The sequence below is a fragment of the Convolutriloba macropyga genome, chromosome 1, assembly GCF_964194025.1.
Source record: "Convolutriloba macropyga chromosome 1, txConMacr16.3, whole genome shotgun sequence".
In the NCBI taxonomy this organism is placed as follows: Eukaryota; Metazoa; Xenacoelomorpha; order Acoela; family Convolutidae; genus Convolutriloba; species Convolutriloba macropyga.
In genome coordinates, this window is record NC_134468.1 from 13,521,997 (window position 1) to 13,545,603 (window position 23,607).

General features: G+C 34.7%; 3 protein-coding genes across 5 annotated transcripts in view; 2 read left to right on the top strand and 1 right to left on the bottom strand.

Annotated features, from left to right (window-relative positions):
- LOC142335302 (putative protein-lysine deacylase ABHD14B) overlaps nt 1-23,607 on the top strand; it is a 568,842-nt gene that overhangs the window by 63,868 nt on the left and 481,367 nt on the right. The gene's annotated exons all lie outside the window — the stretch shown is intronic.
- Nucleotides 6,183-7,829, top strand: LOC142349195 (uncharacterized). The gene has a single exon (XM_075400999.1). The coding sequence runs from the start codon at nt 6,183-6,185 to the stop codon at nt 7,827-7,829; it is 1,647 nt and encodes a 548-aa protein (XP_075257114.1).
- The window catches only part of LOC142335236 (uncharacterized), a 144,865-nt gene continuing 133,256 nt past the window's right edge, over nt 11,999-23,607 (bottom strand). The window contains exons 9-12 of one of the 2 annotated variants that reach the window (XR_012758863.1): nt 18,048-18,129; nt 17,055-17,261; nt 12,571-12,783; nt 11,999-12,149 (exon numbers count right to left, since the gene is read on the bottom strand). Coding sequence is in view for 1 of the 2 variants with exons in the window: in XM_075383654.1 (XP_075239769.1) it covers nt 12,021-12,149; nt 17,055-17,261; nt 18,048-18,129 (418 nt within the window). In the remaining variant the exon portion in view is untranslated. The remainder of the gene's footprint in view (nt 12,150-12,570; nt 12,784-17,054; nt 17,262-18,047; nt 18,130-23,607) is intronic. The other variant, XM_075383654.1, reaches the window with a different exon arrangement.

The following is a 23,607-nucleotide window of genomic DNA, read 5'->3' on the forward strand; positions in this document are numbered from 1 at the left end:
TCTTTTCCAGTATTTTTTCAATCGCTTCCCTCAATTTAACTTCACTCCCAGTTTCGACGTACCCCCGTTCTGTAATGAGAGATCCGAAAATCGTCTGATTTGTTTCCGAAAGAAGTAAATTCATGTCATCTGATTTCAAATACCGAATGGCTGAAGTCTTATGCATGCTTATCAGTTCTGCCAAAAAGTTTCCAGACCTGATGTTGGAAGCTAAAACTTTCAGGTCTCTACGGAAAGAGTTCTGACCACTAATCATAAATTCAATTTCCAACGCATCGAATTGAGCGCTGTGATCGCGCATGTAATCAGCTAATTGCTCGCATATAGTCAAGTTTGAGCAAACAAAATGAAAGGTGATAGTTGCCGGACGATGAATACAGTTTTTCCAGGTATCATCTATTTTGAGGTCACTTGTCAACTTGCGTATAGTTGAACTCAAACTACTCTGATTTTGTGCATAGGAATCAGCTCAATGGCTTCCGATGTAACTTGGGAGTCAAACTGATCTCTTACATGTCTGAAAACTGCTTCCTTAATCTCGACTGACCAGAGGAGAACATCAAAAGACATTTCGCTTCTTCCTGTTAGAAAGTTTTGACTGACTTTCGCGCTGTTATTCATAAGGTACGCCAGCGGCATAGCGTAGTAGCGACCCAGGCTTGCCGGATGTTTATACACTGATATATGGTCGTGTCCGAAAGGCACTGTAGCTATTGTATTGGGTGATACCTCTAAGTTCTGAAGACTACCACCCACCAAAAAACTAACAGCACCAATAATAAGTAGACCAAAATTCATCACTTTAAGACTTGCTGATATTATTTTTGGCGTAAAATTTTGGTGAAATCAATCTCTTCCTGACGCTTGGAGCAGTCGAATTTTGCACAAGTTCAGAAAAAGATTATGGCATGGATTCGTAGACAGTGCGGTTGTCTAAATTCTTTGTTTTCTGCTTGCGAATGAAAGACGTTATCGTAAGCCAACTCTAAGCTAATAGTAATTACAATGATTTGATAGTATTACTTGTGACTTTTAATCTTTTGTAGACTCTGCTCCAAGTCACTACAGGCCAACATTTTGGCCAAAGAAGTTGAATATTGTCCGCTTGGACAGAACTTGTGACCCGTCGATTGTACTACAATCGAATGATGAAAACTTCCGGAATGAATGATTTCCACTATCACATATACTTGAACAATGGACATAGGGTGTGTCCTACGACAACAAGAGCTCCCACTAAATCTACCCACGCATTCTAGTTAAGCCAATTTTTCAGAAAGTTCATTCTAACAAAAAACACTTCGGTAAAACATTTGTGTTCGGTAAACTTTTAGGACCCCCTAGCTTAGTGAGGACATAACTTTTACCCCCCCCCCCCCCCCGTGCACGTGCTGTTTGTTACAGAGTAATGTCCTGTCTAACAAAACAATCTGTAAGTGGGGGGGGGGGGCATAAAAGTAGATCTAATTTTGCATTGCAACACAATCGAAGACCCATTAACTAAGCCTGTTTTGATGCTTCGTTTCACTTTTACGTGCACAATTTTTCGTGTCCACTAGGGGACCGATTTGTGCAACACGGTGGTGCGGTTTGTGGATTTAGGTTTCTTTGGGTAGTTTAAACAATTTACATTGAGAGGTGAAAAATAAGCCAAAAGCTATTTTAACGACCTAAATTCTGCCACTTTAAATTGCCCCCTTTTGCAATTAGTAAATACGTATTGAGAGAGAGAGAGATTTAGCTTTTTCGTATAAATTCAATAAAGCAAGGATGATCAACGGGGACATCAAGTTCCTCTTTTCAGATCACCCTCTCATCATGGTAGCACAACACAATAATATACTTTGCAGAACACAAGACAATAATACACATGACAGAACAAAAAACAAAATTACGGAAGATCGATTATTTGGAGCGGTTGCCATAAACATATACAACAAGTTCAGAATTATTACAGATATAAGAATATTTCAATTTGTGACAAATATCAGAAAGGTTGTTCCTAGTGACATTTTCTACATTACCAGGTAACACTCCAATAATCTAAGCTTATTATAAAGAGCAGAACCTCTAAATTGAACTGAGTTTCTCTCAACTTTACTTCTTTTAAACGGAATATTAAGCAATTTCAATGCACTATTTCGTGTATTAACACCTTCATTTTGTTTTCGAAACATATCGTTAAAAAACTTAATATAATGATATCCATTTAGAGATTTGAGAACAAACTTGAGCATTTCATATAAGTGCAATTCGTAAACAGATAGTATTGTATTGTTTATAAACAGGTCATTGCAAGTGTCCCGCATTTTTCGGAAGTGTATTATTTTCAAAACTTTCTTTTGTAATCGAAACATAGGAAAGATTGAAGAATAGCTGCACCATCCTTAGACAAGTATGCCATATTGAATTATTGAATTTACATTTGTATTGTAATAGTTTAATAATTTACTTCTGGGAACATAGTGTTTGAGTTTCGAAATAATTCCACACTGCTTGCTAAGCTTTTTTTACCACATGGGAAATGTGAGTTTTAAAAGTTAGTTTTGAGTCCAAACGTACGCCAAGATATTTACATGTATTGTACAACTTTTACATATTGGTTATTTAAATCGAAGCGTGGGTTCAAACTATCCGTTTTAATGCTCAATTGAATGGTTTTTTCAAGGTTTAAAACAAGCATGTTTTCAGTTAACCAATCATTTATGTTTTTAAGATCTGATGCCACGTCGTTAATAGAACAACCAATTGCTTCAACATTAGTATCATCCGCAAACAAAATAATTTCAACGTCTTTACAGACGTTTGGCAAGTCATTTATGTAAATTATGAATAAAAGAGGCGCTAATATTTGAGCCCTGGGGAACACATTTTACTCTTTTCCAAGAGGAGCTCATTCCATTTAATTCTACTCTTTGCATTCTGTTCCCAAGATACGTTTTGAACCAAGACAGACACGTACAGTTCCAATTTACTTATTAAGATGTCATGATTTATTGTATCAAACGCCTTTTTGAGGTCTAGAAAAAAACTGATGATGTTTTTGTTCTGATTTCGGCGTATTGTTTCTTTTGGTTGAACCAATGCATCAATAGTGCTGTGTTTTGTTCTAAAACCAAACTGGTTAACTTTTCAAAATTATCTTTAACTGGTATTACTTTTCAAAATTATCTAAAGTGCAAATATAACTCAATTCCTCAAAACCCTTGCAAATCCCGTGAATCAAACTATCGATACGGAAAATAAATACATGTTCGATCCATTTCAAAAGTAAACCTCAGCGACGCTAACCTCCATTTAAATATACCTCAGCGACATCAAGCTCTGATGAACGTACTATGAACATATCTTTGCGAAGGAAACGCACGAACACAAAGGTTTCAAAATGCGGATAATATTTAGTTATACAGAAAAAAATTTAGAGGGAGGGCAGGGCGACTATAGAAGTTGATTTGGGCTCTGATTTGTTGACAGTTTCGGCCAATCGATGAACTGATTTTCAAAAAAGTAATTTGTATCATATGTAAATTGTGTGTAAATTGCAGACGTCACGTGCGCAATTTCCCAAAAACCGATTTTCAATAATTCTGCGCTTTGTGGAAACGAAACCATTGCGAGCATGCAGTTAACATATAACTTTATTGCCCAAATGTTATTAGGAGAATTATACTGTAGAAATTGTAGCAATCAACAAAGACTTAATTGTTCTTGTAAACAAAAATATGGGTAATTTCAAAACCATTTATTATCTTCTTAATCCACAATTAGTATCGAGAGGAACATTGCTGAAATTAATCATCAATTAGGCTTTCTTTCATTCCGGTAATTAGATACTGCATCAGTGGGAAAAGAATAATTTTGAGCAACCTTCAACTAAATTAGCCTAGTGTCACTCACCTCCACACACACTTGCAACTCTAATCTTAAAACATGGGTCTTGAAAAAGTCCGACGAACTCGAGTACGTATACTCGATTTTTCGTACATTGGCCACGTAATGGACTATTTAATTTAGGGGACTTATGATCTAAGTTGCCTATCTAAGTTATAATTGTTGCAGCAGATTATTTCAAGAAGAGGTTTTCTAGCAATAGTTTACTTCTATTTGACACCGAATTTAATCTAAAGGTATTTCAATCTGGCCTAAGTTTGTTTCTGATGAATAAATTCCAAGATCTGTTCTTGTTATTCATTTTCAGCTTCACCGTTATCGTAGCCAACCGCGTTTTTGTTTGCCTGAATATTTTTCACTGGAATTCTTCACTGGAGCTGTATAACAGTAATGGGAGAGCTATTGGAGGCATTTTCCTATCTTATGGAAGAGCTATTGCAAACATGGTGACCGGACAATAGATTGAAAGGACAACAGATCGAAAACAGAAAAATTGGGACAATAGATCGAAAATTAATCTCTGATCTTATTGGTTGAAATTAAGCATTATTTGCGAGCTCCAATATAATTACCACATTACGGCCATGCCTTAGCGGCCCGTGGGATTTGATATGAAACTATCACAACCAAACAAAATATCACAATAGAACATGTTATATGCTGTATAATAAATGAGTGCTTAAATCTGATTGGCCAATGCGCAACTTGAATTATTTAATTTTCGATCTATTTTTGCTTTCGATCTGGTGTCTTTCGATCTATTGTCCTAGCACCTGCAAACATTTGTCTATATTCATTTAACCAAAAATTTGCCATTAGTTTTTTTACATCGGGCGTGCTGGCCCGAAATTTTTACATCGACACTTTTTAGTCGAAGAATAGAACTAACTTTTTCCTTCTATAAGTATTCTGTCTAGATCATTAGGGCAGTTGAGCAACTATAAAAAATTGTGCAAATGGGAATAATTTTTGAAAAGGATGTTTAAAAATTAATTCCTGGGCCTGGTTTTCATTCAACCTGTCTGTTTGCGTCTAAAGCAAGGACAGTACTAAATTTTCACTAATTCTTAATAAAATGAGACACTTTGTTTATGATTCGGCAAAAACCTTGCAAAAAAATCTCTTGTTACTTCCTAGTTTTCTGAAGAGTTATTTTTCTTATTTGATAAGCTTGCATAGTTATACATTTGCTTCTGTAAGTTTCTTTCTCAGGGAAAAGTCCTCTGCTTCAACAATCATCTAGAAAGTGATTTTCATATCATAGATTTTAAAACAAGCTCAACAACTTTGTTTTTCTTTTGCTATATTCTTGTGTAAGAATTGGGAATTTTCCAGCTGCATTCATTCGAAATAATTTTATTGTAGATCCACAATTAAGAACTCAAAAATCTACAACCTGTTAATTTCATCTTTTTTAGTAAAAACTATCGATTCTGTCTGCTTAAGTGAGGTTATTTTAATTAATTAACTTTTTAAACAAAAACCAGATCGACAACAGAATTTGACAACTTCACATTTTCATTTGTCTCTGCCTGTCAGAGGTTTTGATTCTCATGATATTTGCGCGCTTTCAACCCTTCAGTTCCAGTCTACGGAAACATCGGAAATTTGCTTCCAAACACACAGTCATGCTGTTTCTTCGAGCTTCGAATGTGGAAGTTCTCAAATTTGGCCCCAAAAATTTGGAATTTTTGGCGAACGAAATATGTATGAAGCTTCGGAATCTAAACTAGAGTGGGTACAAAAAAGAAAATTATCTCTACAATAAATTTTGAATGACTCGATTTTTGATGTGATATTTTCCCAATTTCTTTAATCTGCTAACATAGTCTACTACAGTATATTTACATACTTTATTTTTTTGTCCAGTAATAGAATTATTTTTTTATTCATCTAAATAGCTACAATTATTGCTGCGTGGAAAATTGCCACTTGACACTGCTGTAATGATTCTGATCAAATCGAGGAGAGGAATGAAGAACTTAGATTTAAAAAAGAGACGCCAGTTCTTTGACATTTCTTTGAGCTCAAGAAAATAAACCCTGGTTTCATAAGCCACCAAAATTTATCACCAAGTGTATAAATAGACAAATGAGTTTGTTATCTTAATAAATTGTCAACCCGATTGTTATCTTAATCTTCTGTAGGTTCACGAAAGCAACTTAAGCCGGATGTCTGCCATGATCACCCAATACAAATATCATAGATCGAAAGTAAATGCTGTTCGTTCAATGTAGATCATTTCTGCTCAATTTTAGTCAGAATAAACCAGCAATTGAAATCGCTCAACAATGAGACAAGTTACTTTACTTGCGCTTACTCTCTATTTTCTGGGCATTGGAACTCATAGTTTTGAGGTATCCCCCAGTACCATAGCCACCGTGCCTTTTGGAGTTGGTCATATCTCTGTCTACGAACATTCTGGAATCCAGGGTCGCTATTACGCTATGCCTCTGGCGTACCTACTCAATAACACAGCAACACCATCTCAAAACTTTCTGACTGGACAAAGTGAAATGTCATTCGATGTTCTGCTCTGGTCATTGGAAGCTCGGGAAGCTGTTTACAGACACCTGAGAGCAAACTTCGATTCTCAAGTTGCGACTGAAGAAATTGAAGTTATGCCTATGGATAAAATCAGGCTGGTTTGGAGGTCAAATGTGCGCAGTTTGACAAACGACCTCAAAATTGACGATTCCTGGAAAAGCAGCAACAGTCGCTCATCAATTGCAACTTTTCATTTCACTTGTTCAACCTTAGTTGTTTGTGAACAACTTGCAACGTATATGGAAAATAACAGTGACAAATTTGATGCGCTGGAATTGGAGTTTGTAATCAGTGGTCAGAACTCTTTTCGGAGAGATCTCAAAATTTCTGCATCCAACATCAAGTCGGGCAATTTTTGGGCAAAGCTGACAAATATGCACAACACTGCAGCTGTTCGTTATTTAAAATCGGCTGACATGAATCTTCTGCTCTCAGAAACACGTCAAAATATTTTCGGATCTCTCATTACGGAACAAGGCTACGTCGAAACGGGAAGTGAAGTTAAATTGAGGGAAGCGATTGAAAACATACTGGAAAAGACGGAAGTTGAAGTGAGTGATTTTGAGGACATTCAATGGGAATCTGTGTTTTGGGAACCATCGTGGGCGAGGCCTGACAAACTGACAAGCTTTCTAAATCACGTAATAACTAAAGAAGCGCAAAATTCGTCGAATTTCGAAGTAACTGGTACTGAAAAGCCTGGGTCGTTCGAATTAGGTATCCCGAAATTTCTGGGTTTCTTTGGTATTAAGACTTCAGTTTCAAGAAGTGAAAGTCGCACTGTTAGCAAAAAGGATTTCCTGAGCAAACTTCATGAAATTAACAGTAACATTGAATGGACTGGCGAAATGTTTACAGTAAAACCGATGAAGCTTTTCAGAATCAATCTTTCTCTTTTAAATTCAACAACAAATTTGAGCACCGAAAATGTCCAGATTGAAGTTTTGAAGTCAATTCATTCGATGCCGATCAGAGTCAATGATCGATTACCGCAGCAAAACGCGACATTTACTCACACTCTTGTAATGCAACGATTAGAAGACAAAATAAACTCCTTAAAATCTGACCTCTCACTCAAACTTGAAGACTCTTTCCAGAACTTTTCTTCTGACGTAAATCTACAGGTTGATAGTTTTATGAATGATACCGAAAGCAAACTTGAGCCAATTGAGGCGAAACTTGAGTCGCTTCCAGGGTGGCCCGCTGGTTCGTACTGCATTCTGAAGAACGGCGACTGTCCCCCTGGATTCCAGCATCATTCCAAAGCCGCGTATGGGCTGCGAACGTGGGGCAAATACCGCACTTCGGGTGCCGGATACTTTGGGAGCTCTGCAATTTTACAGTCATCGTCTGAGAGCGTGGCAATTATTACACAGACATGTTGCAAGTAGATATTGGATTTTAAAACAATTTTGGAACCGCGAAAATCGGAAAGCAACTGTTTCTGGGCTTGGAATGATTTCAATTAGAGTATTGAATGAAACTTTCTCATCATCATGTTTTGTGCTGCTCAATATATCTATTTGTTAGTTTATGTATCCTTTTTGGTGATAAAATCTGTGTTATCGTCGTTTTACGTTTTGGTTTTACCTTTTGGTACAATTTTAGTCGAGTGTAGAGAAATTAACAGAAAATCTCGTGCGAGTTTGTCAATCACGCGAAAACTCCCATCCGAGAGAATAAGTTTTATTTTTAACAAAAACGTAGCTATCCATTTTTAGTGTACAGTCCACTTGCCTTTAGCACAGCTTTCAGAAGGATCGTTCTTATTTTGTCGGAAATCAGCAGCAGGTTTGAGCGCAAGAAGTGGATGAAATAATCAATATTACCACATGATTGTTATCCCCATCGCGAAGTTATCGAACTAAGCAGAGTTGTTGAATAACGTTATCTTTCATTGCGATTACAACAGTTGCATAAATTAAAAAAACTATTGCCGTGATTAGACTACCAGTTCATCACACTTTTATATATAGCCCGTGTTTATCTAGTAACAGTGATGATAATAGAGCGTGTTGAACTTGTAATCTAATAACGAAGGAATTGCGGTGCGTTAATAGAGCGTTCACCTGTTATTTCACAGGTAGGGTATATAACTTGTTATCGCAACAAGAGTTAATTAAAGTTGAAAGCAAATAAACGAACGAGTTTTGCAGTGTCGAGTTTTTTACAGTAAAACAGGTTTTCCGATTAAGTATAGAAATCAACAGGAGGAGTGCTTCTCAATCCAAATTGAGCCACAGAAATTGCCAACTTCCAAAAAACCGTCAAAAGCCTCAAAACCTAAAAATCAGCAGTTACCGGAGATCATTTTTGGAACAAATTAGAGGATATTGTACTCAAACAAATGTTGCAATAATGATAAATGCCATCAGCGAACATTTTATTTGGACAAACTAAAATAATCAATCGATGACTTAAATTCTAAGCAATACGTAACTCAGATGTGCAAAGTATTACAGAGTTCGAAAAGTAGAATTTGATATAAAAATCTTTGTGTTGCTGAAGTTACATTTGATAGTTTTGAGAATGTTTTGGCATTTCGTGGACAACAGTATAAAATACTTTGTCAAACATTCTTAATATTCGATTACTTTATTGTTATCAACGATGAAAAATTGTACGTTAAACGTGGGCAACTGTAACCAAAAACGCCTGAATTTCAATTATTTTGTCAAATAACATAACCAGTGTCCGCAGCACTTGGTTAGTTTAACACTTCATTGCTCGAATTTCTTTAGTAGCTCGAATTTCTTTAGGGATACCTCTGTTATCATGCACCAATGAGCTTCTCTTCCATTTCGGACTAATTGACATGTTTGAAACTATCATGGTTATTAGATACTGCAATCATAAACGGTAACTGTATAAAAAAAGTTTGACAGAAGTTGAAGCAAATTTCAACTTAATTTCCTTACAGTCATAACGTCAACATAATCTTATAGCACTGACCTTAAAAATTGGTCACGAATAAACTGACGTTTTGAAGTAAGTTTAATTAAACAATTTTAACGTTTGCTTCTTGACTGAAAGAAAAAATCATTACAAAGAGCGAGCTTTGAAAATTATTTATGTTATTTGTTTTCGATCTGAAAAAGAATGCAGAAAAATTTGTTAAAATCTTTCAATTCCTTGAAACGTTAACGCACAGAATAATACGATCCGTAAAAGATCTTTCCTTAAGACCAATATACTTTCAGAGACCGATAAATCTTGAGAATAATGGACAAGTCGTCGTTGTCGTATATTTAATAATTATTGCGTACATTTAACTATACAAACAGAGAAAATGTCCATTATGTTAATAACTAAGCAAGATTCAATAATCAAATCACTTAGCTTAAATGCAAGTGACATGTCGATTTGAACTTTCAAACTATTGGTATTTAAAATCCACGCAATTCACGGCGTGATGTGATATTTACCTCAATATTTGCAAATTATCTTTTTGTAACTTTGTTTGAATCACTTTTTCGAGCAACCCTCTTCACAACCAGTGCTAAATTAACATCTTAAAGCATGTGTTCTCGGTTAAAAGTTGAGTGTAACAGGTTAATTGATTCCGAAGATACAGTTGATATTAGCCTTATTTTGAGCCATCCCACAATGCAATTCGCTCTAATTAAAAAATAGCTGCGAAATAGACTTGCGTGCCGTAAAATACAGATGGAAAAAGATACAGAAGTGAGTTGATAATAGTTATCGCCGCCGCCTATAAAACTTACAAGTTTATTTCAAAGGAGGTTGTTTTTGGGTGCAAAAAAAAGTTTCCCTATCGCGTCTCGAACCGGCGATCTCCGGATTAACAGCCAGTCGCCTTAACCATTCGGCTGTCGGACCATACAATCTGTTTTCTTACAATCAACTTTGTTTTAGGAACAGATTCTGTTTCTGAATAACCGCAATTTAGGTCACGCAGAAAGCGTGAAATCAAGCGCGAAAAAGCCATTTAAGCAGTGACGAGACAGAATGTTCTAGAACAAATGTAAAACGAAAATAAAGCGTCAGACGACGAAACAAAAAAACATAGCGGGACAAGTCCTGACGTACAATTCAAAGAATTTTCATTGACTAAACAGAAAATCTAGACCTAGAATGGGCTATGAGTGAATTCAGAAAACCATTTTTAAAAAATCAGAACAAAAAAAAGAAGAAAAACAGAAAATCAATATCAAAATGCCGCATGTGAGCAAAAAAAACCCTAGCGAGAAATGAAATTTTAATTCAAACAAAAAACTAGGCCTAGAATGAGCTGTGAATGGATTGGGAAAACCATTTAGAAAAAAATCCGATCCAAAAAATCGAAAAAACAGTAAAAATCAGAGTGAAATTGCCGCATGTGAACAAAAAACCACTACCGAGAAACCGAATTTTTGTTCAAACACCGTTTTCTCACTCTACTTTAAAATTAGAGCGAAAAAAATTCACGCCGCAAAACCACTCGCTTTTTCGCTCCACTTCCTGTTTCGGCGTGACCAAAATCACTACTCCAATTTGACTTCAAAAATCATGAAAATGTGTGAACAGATCTTAAAAAAAAAGACAGCGCCCCAATACAATTCAAATTCTTTGAATTGTAAAAAACCAAGAGCACCGCAATATAGCTACGCTCAGCTTACAGCTTCGCAGCTATAATAAAACTTAGTTTGTTTCCAAGCTGCCCTCGCTCTTTTCTTCGACAGCAGAAAAGGTCACTTTGTATTTCTTTTAAAAACTTCAATTTATTATCACTTGGCTTCATTTGTATATTTTCCAGAACAGAAATTGCGAAAAAATTATTTTGAAATTATAACTTATCGTATATTCAAACTATCTTTTTTTTACAAAGACCTAAAATTTTCGGTAAAATAGATTAAAATTGTTTTATATTAGTAATTATACCGACGCTTTTACCAATTATTTTTGATGAAAGTGCCACGCCTGGGCCACAAAATTGAAAATCTATAGCTAAAAATATTACACAAACCATTTTTATTTTCATCTTACAGCATAGCTATTTAACTCAAGATGAAAAAAAGACAATTCAATGAGTGACCACAGTGCAATTTAACAACTCAGTTTATAAAAAATGGTTTGTGTCCCGTTACTTGGTTGACACGTTCTATTTCAGACATGTTGCAACTCTGCATGTGATATTGATCTTGCGAAACTGATTTCTAGCACGTTTAAATCTTGTAACTGAGAGAACGAATACTAGAAAATGAGTTAGAATGGGACTCCAATAGCCGCCAAATAACGTCAATGTTACTAAAATTGAGTTAAATTTTGCAGAAGTCAAATTGTGACAAAAGCTTAAATAAAAACTTAGATTTTTTAAAGGGCAGATCTCGTAAGAATAAAAAAATAGCCCCACGCTTCGAAATCCTCTTTCCAAGGCTGGGTTGAAATAGGCTTAACCATCAAAAGCCGACGTAGTTAATGGTTTCTTCACTCCTTTCTCACGCCATCGCAAAAATTGAACTCCCGAAGTCATTCAATTGATCATATTCTAGCAAAATTACTTGACCCCACTACAATAACTAAATAAAGTAAATAAAGCTCTAACTTTGGTTGAAAAGTGTTGACTATAAAATGTGAATTATTCAAATAAAGGTATTTGTATATGACTTTTTGAGGAAAGATATGTACATGTGTAAGTTGCTGTTAGCCTTCTGACAAGTCTCTAATTTCTCCTTCATCATGGTTAGGCGTGAGTTGTACAGTTGCACATTCTGAAACAAATACAAATCAGTTTCACTTTGACCGAACGATTTCAAAATTGATCAATTTATGCTAATGGAGCATAGAGGCCCCAAATCAATCAACGTAATAAAATTGAGCACTTAAAACGAGCAAGCAATTTTTTGCCGTTTTTTATTTCTACTATTAAAGTTGGGCTGCTTGGGCCTTAAACCGGAAAAATTTTACGCTAATTTGTGCTCATCTACATTCAATGCAATTTCGGTCAGAGAAGTATGGCTACATGATGTGCAAGAATTTGTCACAAAAAATAAGTAAAAATTGACCCATTAAAGCGTGGTCCCAACACTTTCGCGAAGGACATTCAAAGGAATTCTTTAAAATTAAGTACAAGTATCAAATCTATTCTAATGCAAAAGCATGCATAGGAAGCAGAAAATAGAAAGAAATTACCAATATTAACAATTTCTGTCATACAAATAGGAGGAAACATGCACGAGCAGAATGTCTCTACTAGTAGTTGATCTCCTCGTCAATTTCTTATTTGATAATCCTTTATGAGGTCTTTAGGAATCCAATGTAGTTCTGCATGCTTCTGTTGGTGACGTGCGACTGTTCCAGCCTGTCTCTCAAGTCTTGCAACCTCACATTGAATTTCCGATCAGCCTGTCAATGAACATGAGCAACATGCAATGTAGTGCCCATTCACATGCAAATAATTTTGTGTTAAACAAGCATGGTGATGTAGCGAACGACAACAGGTGCTCAATTTTATTTTTAGCCTGCTGCTGCCCGTGGGGTATTGATTGTAACCTGATTTAGTGTAGGGTCAATAATTTTGCTAAAGGCCTTCAGTTGATGTTATTAGAGCTTATAATAGACCACGCCTTTTCCAATTTCTTTACTTTGATTTTATCGTTCAATAACCCGATTTCAAATCAGCAGTTGATATATTGTAAACCTGTTTTATTTAAGCGAATAATTTGATCATATGCTCGGTTGTGGTAGTTTCAAATCAAGTCGCACGGACAGCTGAGGCATAAACATGCGCCACTTTCAGGACTGGCCCAATTAATTACTCTTATATTTTAACTTACAATTTAAATTATATCACAGAAATTATTATGCACAAGTTTTAAAATAAAATATTGGGCATATTTTGGGCTATTTTGTCCAGACACCGCCCATTACAATTAATTAAATTCAAACAATTTTGGCGTACTTTTGATATCAGCTTAAGTAGTATAACTGCCAAAAATTTAATTCAGCTGCAAAACATTAAGAATGAAAGATCATGTAAAATTCAATTGCAAAAATTTCAATAGAAAATTTTGCATGAAAAAACAAAACAACTTCAATCATTGCCTAAAATTTTGTGCGAGAAAAATTATTAAAGCTAATTTTTAATACTTAAAAGTAGTTTCAAATGCATCTCGAGTAATTGAAAACGCTACCAATTTTTTTCAATGCAAGTGAGAAATAATCAATTGAAAAATCAATCAGTATCAAAAAGAAAAAAAAAACGATTTACCACCGGAATTGTCACACAATTACTCTCAGAGCGCCTGTGTAATAAAGGCCAGGGTTGAGGAGCACTCGTTTCTCTTTGCGTTCATTATCGACAGCTCAAATTTTTAACATAACCAACCAACTAACAATATTGCTGGCAGATTGTCAGAAAATAGCTGCAATAGCAATAGCTGCTAAGAGTAGAAAAGACAGACAAAAAAATTGTCTTTTCATTGAAGGCTATGTTATTTTTTGACTAAAAATCTGTATAAGTTTTTGGTGCCTCTATTAGCTGCTCTCAAATAACCTTCATTTAGAGTGACACACAACCATTTGACCTTATCTCTTTGATTTAACGCAAATAGAAGTCAAATTCAAAGTGAGGAAGTCATTTTTGAGAGTGAGGTAAGTCAAGTGTGACCAAAAATTTAATCACGCGAATGAACAAAAAACTCGCTCCACTAAGAGCGAAAAATGACGTCAAGCACGCGCTTCAGTTGAAATTGCATGAACGAATGAACAAAAAGCAGATTAGAAGTGGTTGTGACGTCATATGGTCGCAACAAAAATATTGACGACGAAATAAAAAAACATAGCAGGACAAGTCCTGACGTACAATTGAAAGAATTTTCATGGACTAAACAAAAAACTAGACCTAGAACGGACTATGAGTTGACTAGGAAAAATAAATCAGATAAAAATTTAAAAAAAAACAATATCAATGTAAAATTGCCGCGAGTGAACAAAAAACCATTAGCGAGAAATGCAAACTTGGTTCAAACAAAAAACTAGATCTAAAATGAAGAAGTGAAATTGCCGCATGTGAAAAAAAAACCACTACCGAGAAAGCGAATTCTTGTTCAAACACCGTATTCTCACTCTAATTAAAATTAGAGCAAAAAAATTTCACGCCGCAAAACCACTCGCTTTTTCGCTTCACTTCCCTTTTCGGCGTGACCAAAATCACTACTCCAATTTGACTTCAAAAAAGTGTGGAGAGATCTTAAAAAAACAGCGCCCCAATACAATTCAATTTCTTTGAGTTTTAAAAAAACCAAGAGAAGGCCAATAATATCCCTAGCTATCGCTGTGCGGCTATTAATCAGACTCGAGGGGCTCAGCTTTACAGTATTATGCTGCAATCAGTGACGGGGATGCGTCTTGAGGGGATTCAATTCACTGAGGAGCTTCAAAAGAGATATTGAGGTTGTTGACTCCCATAACCCCGATTGGAAGAACAAAAATATTGTTAAAATGCGAACTATTTTGATATCATTTTAAAGTTACTCCTGTTGCTTAATGAGAGGATACAGGAGCAATAAGCATTAGAGGTGGTCGCTAAGACTTGTAAGAACAAAGTTCACGTAGCGGGCATCTAAAATTGGGTTTTATACGTCTATCCCGATTTTATTCTTGACTTCGTTATAAAGGTAAACTTTACAGGAAACAATCAATTAAAAAATCGAAATCTGATCTACTAATAATCTACAAAACTGTCAGCGATAATTTCAAAATAGGCAGTGACCAGATGTGACAATCCAAAACTGGCTCCAAAAACAATTGTGATACCGTGTGTTATCAATAAGCGACTACCAGCTTCTCCAGTAGATATTAAAATAGAAACATCCGTCCGACCAATTGCCAGAATAGCTGAGAAACAGACTTGCGTTGCGTAAAATATAAATAGAAACAGATGCAGCTATAGGTTAAAAAACGCCTCTCCAAAAGCTATTTGAAAACATTCAGCGATAAATTAATAAAGCAAGTTAAAATCCATTCCGTAGAAGCTTTTTCATTAGGGAAAATCATTATACATACACGATGAGTTCATTTGACCTTAAACGAATCCAAATTAAACTTCAATGAACACCGCAGTATAGCTCCGACCAGCTTGAAGCTTCGCAGCTATAATAAATATTCAAGAAAGCATAAATGAGTAAAGAAAACCACAAATACTTCATTTTTCAAAGAAATATTGTGGTCCATCAAATATTCAGCCAATTGTCTGATAACAAAATTATCTGACATTTTGTTTAAAAAGAGTTCAGGAGAAAACATCAAAAACAGTCCGAACCTAGACTTAATTCATTCAAATTTCATTCAAACAAGAACTACATAAAATTGATTCCCATCAAATGAAAAGTTCACTTTAACTGCCAGAGAGATTAAATGCTACAGCGAAACTCACTAGACTGTAGGAAACGTAGAAATAATTCAAAAACTGCTAAAACGAAAACTGCGTCCGTAATGCAAAATGACAACAAATAGGTCAACATTTTATCCGAAAGTTTACTAAAATGGCAAAAAATGGTCCTAGCGTACAGTCACGTGCTAACACTTTGAGAGGAAATCCAGTTGAGATGAGAAGTAAAAGAGTTAAAAAAAACGCTCGCTTCGCCAATATCTTTTTACGCCTACTTTTCTTGCTCTCCGTTAGATCATTGTATAAACAAAACCCACTCTAAATCGTCTCGCTGCTTTTGACCTTTGTTCAGCAGATTGAACTAAACACTTGCATTCACGTGCGGCATTTAACTTCACATCCCCATTAAAAGAAGTTGCCGATTTAAAAGAATAAACTAACATTACTCCTTTCCTAGTCGTAAAAATAGGACCGCAATAATGGCTTGCTGCAGGTAAAGCAAACGGCACAGTGAAGCCATTGAGGAAACGAGCTACTTTCAGCTTTTCGACGTGCATGAATGGCAACAAAATGCATCAAACGTCACGCAGATAACAAGCTAAAAATGTCGAAAAGATCATTAACAGCGCCAATGCTTTGCCGTCTGTTAAAAATAACAGAATTTATCTTCAACTTATTAGCTGCTACTGATAGCTAAGCTGAACTATGATAGAACAGGAGTTCTTTTCAATCGAAACAAAACCGCGATCATATTTCAAACATCCATACAATGAAGCTCGCCTCAGTAAATGGTATAAGCGTTAATTGTTAGGAGTATTAGAATGCAGGCTCTTTTTCCATAAATTCTCTTCTTTAAAAGTAGAAAAATCGTTTGCCGTCATAGACAAGCAAATGAGGAGGAGGTGTTGGAGGGACAACAGGCATATGATTAGTACCTAACATGCTCATGCTAATTCATTCACAACAAAGCGCTATGGAGACTAAATCAACCCTATCAATTCAGTATTGGAGGGTATCATCTAATCGTGCTCAACTACTATCAATTGCAACTATCAGTTCCAAAACCAATCAAAATTCGGGTCTTTTTACCATAATAGCCGCCCCTTTTCTCAGTTAGTGGTCACATAACGACCCCAAATTTCTACGTATGTTAGATGAGTGACAAATGCACCATTATTCCTTGCTTTTTTCGAACTTATCAACCCAATTATCAGTTATATGTTGTTTCATTTTATCTTAGCAATTTGGAAACATCTCACATACAAATCACTTCCTTAACACTGACCTCTTCTTTGGCGCGTCTAACTTGACTGAGTTCTGCTTTGCTCCTTGCCAGCTGTGCTTCCAGCTCCATCACTTTGGCCTGGCTGGATCTTTCCCTGTTGGCGAGTCTGGCCTGCTGTGCTTCAGCCGACCTCTTCCCATCCTGGATGGCTGTGTCCAGCTGTCGAGATATATTCCCTATCTCTCGCATCTTCTCTTCTACTTGCAACTGAAACAGAAAACCAGAGAAACGCTTCTAAGGCATCTGTCAAGCATATTTTCATCGATCTATCAAGGCAGCAGCTGTGACGTTTTTTTTATTTTGTCAAGAAGCATGCAGTTTAAAACAGCTAAGACCATAGGAGCTGTCCATTGTGTTTGAGGGCTGGATGTCCTCTTGTATTTTAGGATTAATTTAGGCACTCAGGATTAACTTAATTTTGCCGTAAAATATTGACTCAAAAACGCTGAAAATTCACTTAATAATGTCGGCATAAAAGCAGTGTTTTTCTTTTAGTTAATATGGTTTACTTGTACTTGGGTTAAATTGATAACCCGACAAAGGTTGGGAGAATCTTCTAAGTCCTCTGAATTCATTTTCACAAAATGGGGTTATAAGACTAAACTTAAAAGGAATTCGCTTACTCATGGAGTTAAGATACTCAAATAAATGCATGCGGTGGATAGCCGTCCGCTTACTTCCAAATCTATTCTCAGAATCTATTAGGACCTAATAAGATTCAATGTCACCTAATTAACGGGGGGGGGGGGTTATATTTAACAATTAACGGGAAGAGTAAGACGACAAAGCGCTGAGTTCTTCCAAATTGTGCAATCGCATTAAAATCCCTTAAATGAAACTGAACTGTTATTGAACAAATTTAAACATGAGTTAAAAGCACCGAAAATTTATGAATTCAGCTACTTAATCTTAAAAAAGGTTCAATGTTCCATAGACAGCCATGCCTTATCACACCAAAATTCAAGAGTCTTGTCATTAGTCAGGTGTACTCACGGAGAGTTGTGAATTGAGTTGATCAGACTTGTTCAGTTTTGCCAGCATGTCTTCATTTTCTTCTTCTAAGGTCTGAACTCTCCTGAAACGAACACATAATACATAATACAGTTGCATTGATCACTCTATGAAGACTATTTATTGTTTCAAAACCTACTTTTATAAACAAAATTCAAAAATTACCGAATGGAAGCAATTTTGTATCCAAACCCGCAAGGTACCAACAAAAGATATTATTGCAAAAATTTTAAGCATTAATAGAAAAAAATGATTAGTTTTCTTCCATTTGAAAAAACAATCGCGCAAGTGAACAGAAGCATTCTCTCAGTTCTACATTCATTTTTAACTCATCTTAAGAAATAAGGACGAAATACCATGTTATTTTCGCTCGACTCTACTTTTCCATCGGTAATATCGTACGTTTTTTGTTTCAAATTTGGAGCAATGACGGTCAGTTGATGACACCCCGATTACCAAAAAAATATCGGCAAAAATATTCTTCTGTGGTTCGTTTAAATTCGTTATAGTTGAGTTTTAAAATTTAAAAAATTTAAAAAGTATACAAAACTGTAATGAAAATAAAATAGCGTAATTACTGCTTCAGGGCTATAGAGCATAAAACAACAGTATACAAAAACTTGCCCCAGGATTCGAAAATTTTTTGCAAAACTGAAAACTCTCAGAAGATAATTTAAATCCTAAAATCTTTTCATTGTAATATGACCTCTTAAACTAAACACAAAACATACCAAAAGAATATTTTTTTCGGTAGCTTTTCAGCGCCATAAAATTGTCTCATCAAAAGGATTGACTCGACATTTGTCTCAATTTTAAAAACAAGGAGTCTTGGTAATGTGCGTTCGCACAAAGTTCCGACCGCGCTCATCTATTTTTCACTTAATTGTCTACCAAATGACGGAGATTTAAACAAATTGACAAATCGTTCAACAGTCTACTAAATAGATAAAACAATCTACCTTAGAGAGCCGATGAGACCTGTCATTAATATGACTACCAGAAAAGACGGCCATAAAATCAAATAATTACAAATATTAATTACGAACACAACTCGTCCATTTTCTTGAAACCATTATTAACCAAATCAAAATGGCATCAGATAAACCCTATACTAAAAAAGATAAACATGCACTTCATTAGAAAAAAAATTTGGGATTGTTCCTCAATGCGACTTGGTAACAAGTCAAGAACTCTGTAAAAAAAAGGGCAAAGTTTAATATAAAACTTTGCTTTTTTTGAAGAATTAATGTCAAGCTGATAAAAAACATTATGCATCAACTGAAATCACTGAGAGATTCGTTTACTCTTCCATTGAGAGTGAGTGAGGCCTTTCATTATCCAAGATATGTAACACGACTACTAAAAGAACAAAAAAATACGCAAAAAGAACATCTAAAATTTGCACAAAGACGGTGTCCCAGCCAATTAAACAATAAGCTGTTCCTTGAGGACATCAACAACATTTGATTGCGTTGTTTTCAAATGGTCAGAGGACCGCTCTTTATTGCAACACTGAAAAACACAAATCTACAAAAATGGGCGGATATGCAAAAAATCACTAATAATTTGTGAGAAGTCGTTGTACCAAGAACAAAGACCATTTGAGAAAAACAAAGCTTTATAAAGAGAAATTTTAGTTCAATAGATAAGGGATGTTACTTCTCTAAAAAGATACTAAGCGACAGATTAACAGAAATAAGAATGGCAAAACTCAGAAACCCCTTGTCTTTTTTTAAAAACAAAGATTTTCAAAATACATGGCCAACATAAGCCTTCGACTAAAAGGTTAGACAGTTTATTTAGCAACTTCTCCAAAAACTAATTGCGCCTGTTATTAGTGAGACTAAATAATAAGACTAGAAACATCATTAAAAACAGGCAGAACTAAAAAATTTTACAAACGACTCCACAAGACCAGTGTTGAAGCCGTTAAATATCAAATTATTTGATATTATTAATATTTTTATTAAATATTTATTAAATATTATAATTTTTATTAGATATTAAAAATTAACTTGCCTCTTTTTGAACATCATTAAGTCTTTTTCTAAAACGACTATCCGAAAATGACAACAAAAAGAACCAAAAATTGAGAAGTAACTAAAACTCACAAAATTCTTCTGAAACAAAGTTTACTCCCTAAATACATCAGTAAAAACGTTAAACCAAGAGACAAATCATTGTTCGGTTCAACGAAAAATTTTCGAAATCTTTCAATAAAGACGCTAAATTACAAAAATGATCCAAAATTGTAAAATACGAAGAAAGCAAAAAATCAGAACAGAGTGATAAGTTGAAGAATATTTTTATTGAAAAACATTAATTTGCAAGTCAATAAAACCATTAGCTATAAACTGATTTCATATATTAAGTTCAATTATATATCAACAGTTGGCTATTGAGACCTTTTATTACCCCATATTTGGCATAAAACAACAAAAATTAACAAATAGAGGGCAAAAAGTAAAAAACCATTCCAAATTCTGTACGAAAAACGGTGTCCTAGTCCTTAAAACCTCAAGTTAACAGTAGATGTATGCAATTAAAGATTTTGCAGCGCTACTTTCAGTTAGACTGTTAAGTAATGTGACAATTATCAAAGATACAAAAAGAACAGAAAAAATAGCACCATAACCAACAGGCCAATTTTTTTAAAAATCCGGCACAAAGTTTAGTTGGTATTTTATATGAAAGAAAAATTGACCTGTATTTAATGAGAAAAAGCTAAAAGTTTATAGAAATTCGATAAAAAATGACAAGTTCAAAAAATCACTGAAATTTCTTCACTGAAACAAATATACTCAACGCCATATATCATTGATCGGTTTCAATTGAGCAGACTGCAAAAATAACAAATGAAGGCAAAACACAAGAATTCGGTTAAAAACTACTAAAATTTTTCTTTAAAGCCATAAAAACCATTCGGTTCTTTGGGAACATATTATCTCTACATTTGGCTTAATTTTTACGTCACTGGGAGCTGTCATTAGTGGACCCGTGAAAATTTTGTCAGAAAGCAACATTTAAAACAATAGAAGCAAAAAGGCAGCACACCAAAATAAAAAATTTCTGATTGTAAGGACCCAGCGATATCAAACCTATCCCTAATTTTGGCGCGCATCCAAAAAACTACCCGAGCAATTCCAATGTTTGCGAATTAGACCAATTGTTAAGTGAATAATTCAAAAATCAAAAACAATAATGCATTTTGTATAATTATAGAGTTAAATTTTCAAAAAAAGGCAAAATTTTAATACCAGGAGACAATTATAGGTCGCCGGATTTTAACTAGCTCTCTTTTGAAGTTTTCGGAGATTGTGTCAGCGGTTTCTAGGTCTCCAATTTCGGCAGACTTAAACAAAGTGGACCATATTGAAGCATATTTTGTGCAATTTTCGATGAAAAATGTCTGAATTTTGATAATGTTATCAAAATTTTTAGCCAAAAAATCTCCAATCAAACAAATCAGCAACGCTCTTCTATCTCAAACGGTAAAAATTACACTCTACCGTTAAAATTTTTTAAATATTTTAAATTATATTAGCAAAATTGAGCCAAATTTTAGTAAAATTTACGGAAAATGTGAAAACCCTCGAATATTCACAAAACAATAAACCTCGATAACTCCCTGTCAAAAACGAAAACCGAAAAAATCTTTTTTAATTCCATATTTTAGGATGTACGTGCTTTTTAATGATACCACTCACAAATCCCTACGATGAATAGATCGATCGGCCAAAATTGACTGAACAAAAAAACCCATATGAGTAAATAGTTCCTCCCTCCCCACTAAAGGGGGTCAGAAAAATGAAATATTAACTAAATTGACTGAATTCCCAAGCATTAAACGCTGCAGACTTTTTCAAATGTATCTTATGCCTCATATATTGCAATTTATACGATCAACTTTAACAAACAGACAGTTACCTATATAAAAAAGCTACAAATAAACAATAACTCTCTGGATTTTATTAGTTTCATATAATGATTTTGTACGTTAAAAAAATCAATACCATTGGTCTTAATTCTGAACCAAAACACTTGCCTCCTTTTAATTTCTGCAATTTTCATTAGAGCCAAACGTATGGAAACTTGAGGAAAAAACTAATCTCTCCATTTTCTTGCATATCGTTTTTTGAAGGGCCATATTTTCTAATTACTTTTTGAGCAAAGAGCACCTTAAATGACAGTCTCGTTGTAAGGTTCCTTTGGGAAGTTTAGGGTTCTGTCTGATGTTTTGCGTAGTTCTGACTCAATTTTGAAACATTATTTTCCCCATAATATTCCCTTATTACTTGCTATTTTCACACGCTCATCTCCAAAACTACCACATCAAATTAGACCACAGATAAAACTGAGAAAGGTAAACGAGTCCATTTGATCATTTCAATAGAGGATTTCAGCTAATTTCCGCTATCTTTGAGCAAAATTAACTCGCTCTTCTAACAATTTTCTAGTTTTGGCAGATTTTGTCTTGTTTTGTTCGCCAAAAACCAATCAATTCACGCTTCCCATCCTCCATAGTCATCATGTCAGACAGCAACATTTGTTTCAATGAAAGAATCAAGATGGCAGCTGTTTTCAATGGGCACCTATGGCAATTTTTTTAAATTAATTTAGGCATATGCGTTCAATTTAGGCACATGCAAGATGAGCAAGATTAACTTATATTGCTTTTTCGTTAGTAAATTTGCTGCTAATTTTTAGTGTTCTCAGTTTTTTTTCAAAATCTTAATCAATTTGGAACTTCCTCGGTTATTTTTCCCAGAATTTTCCGCTACAGAATGCTAGTTTCACATCATCGCTAAAATTGATCTTTACCAGTTAAACCACAGGTTAAACCACAGAGCACTTTTGCTTGTGGTGTGCCATCAACCCAATTTTACCAAATTTTAAAAGTTTTTGTAAACCTAATTGAAATAAATTAAACTGCAAGGACGTAAATTTTTGCAAAATCAATTTAAAAATGATTTTCTCATCACTTAAGCCTCATGAACAAAAGCAAAAGGTGGTATGCATTTGAATACAATGAGACGTAATTGTTCCGACCCCACTTGTGTGGGGGGGGGGGAGGAACTAAATACTCAAATGGGTTTTTTTGTTCAGTCAATTTTGGCCGATCGATATATTCATCGTGAGTGGTATCATTAATTGTGAGTGGTATCATTAAAAAGCTCGTCCAGCGTAGAATTCGAAATTAAAAAGATTTTATTGAATTTACGTTTTTTCGAGGAGTTATCGAGGATTGAAGTTTTGTGTGAACATGTGATATTTTGTTCACTTCTAGTGTAATTTATGTGTAATTTAGTGTAATTCTTCAAATTAAGATAATTTTTAAAAAAAATTTTGATTCGATATTACATTTCACGCCATAAAAAGAATCAATATTGAGTTCCTATTAGACGAAAGGCGATAAAAAAGAGTTAATTATCAAAAAAAATTATCGAATTCTATTTGAGTGCTCTTTTTTAAAAAATTCATATATTTTTTTTGTTTTCTTATGTCACATAGAGAATAGTCACTTTTCATCCCAAGGTTCCGT

Bases quoted from the DNA above. Each gene is read 5' to 3' on its own strand.
- LOC142349195 (XM_075400999.1), top strand. From the start codon at position 6,183: ATGAGACAAGTTACTTTACTTGCGCTTACTCTCTATTTTCTGGGCATT.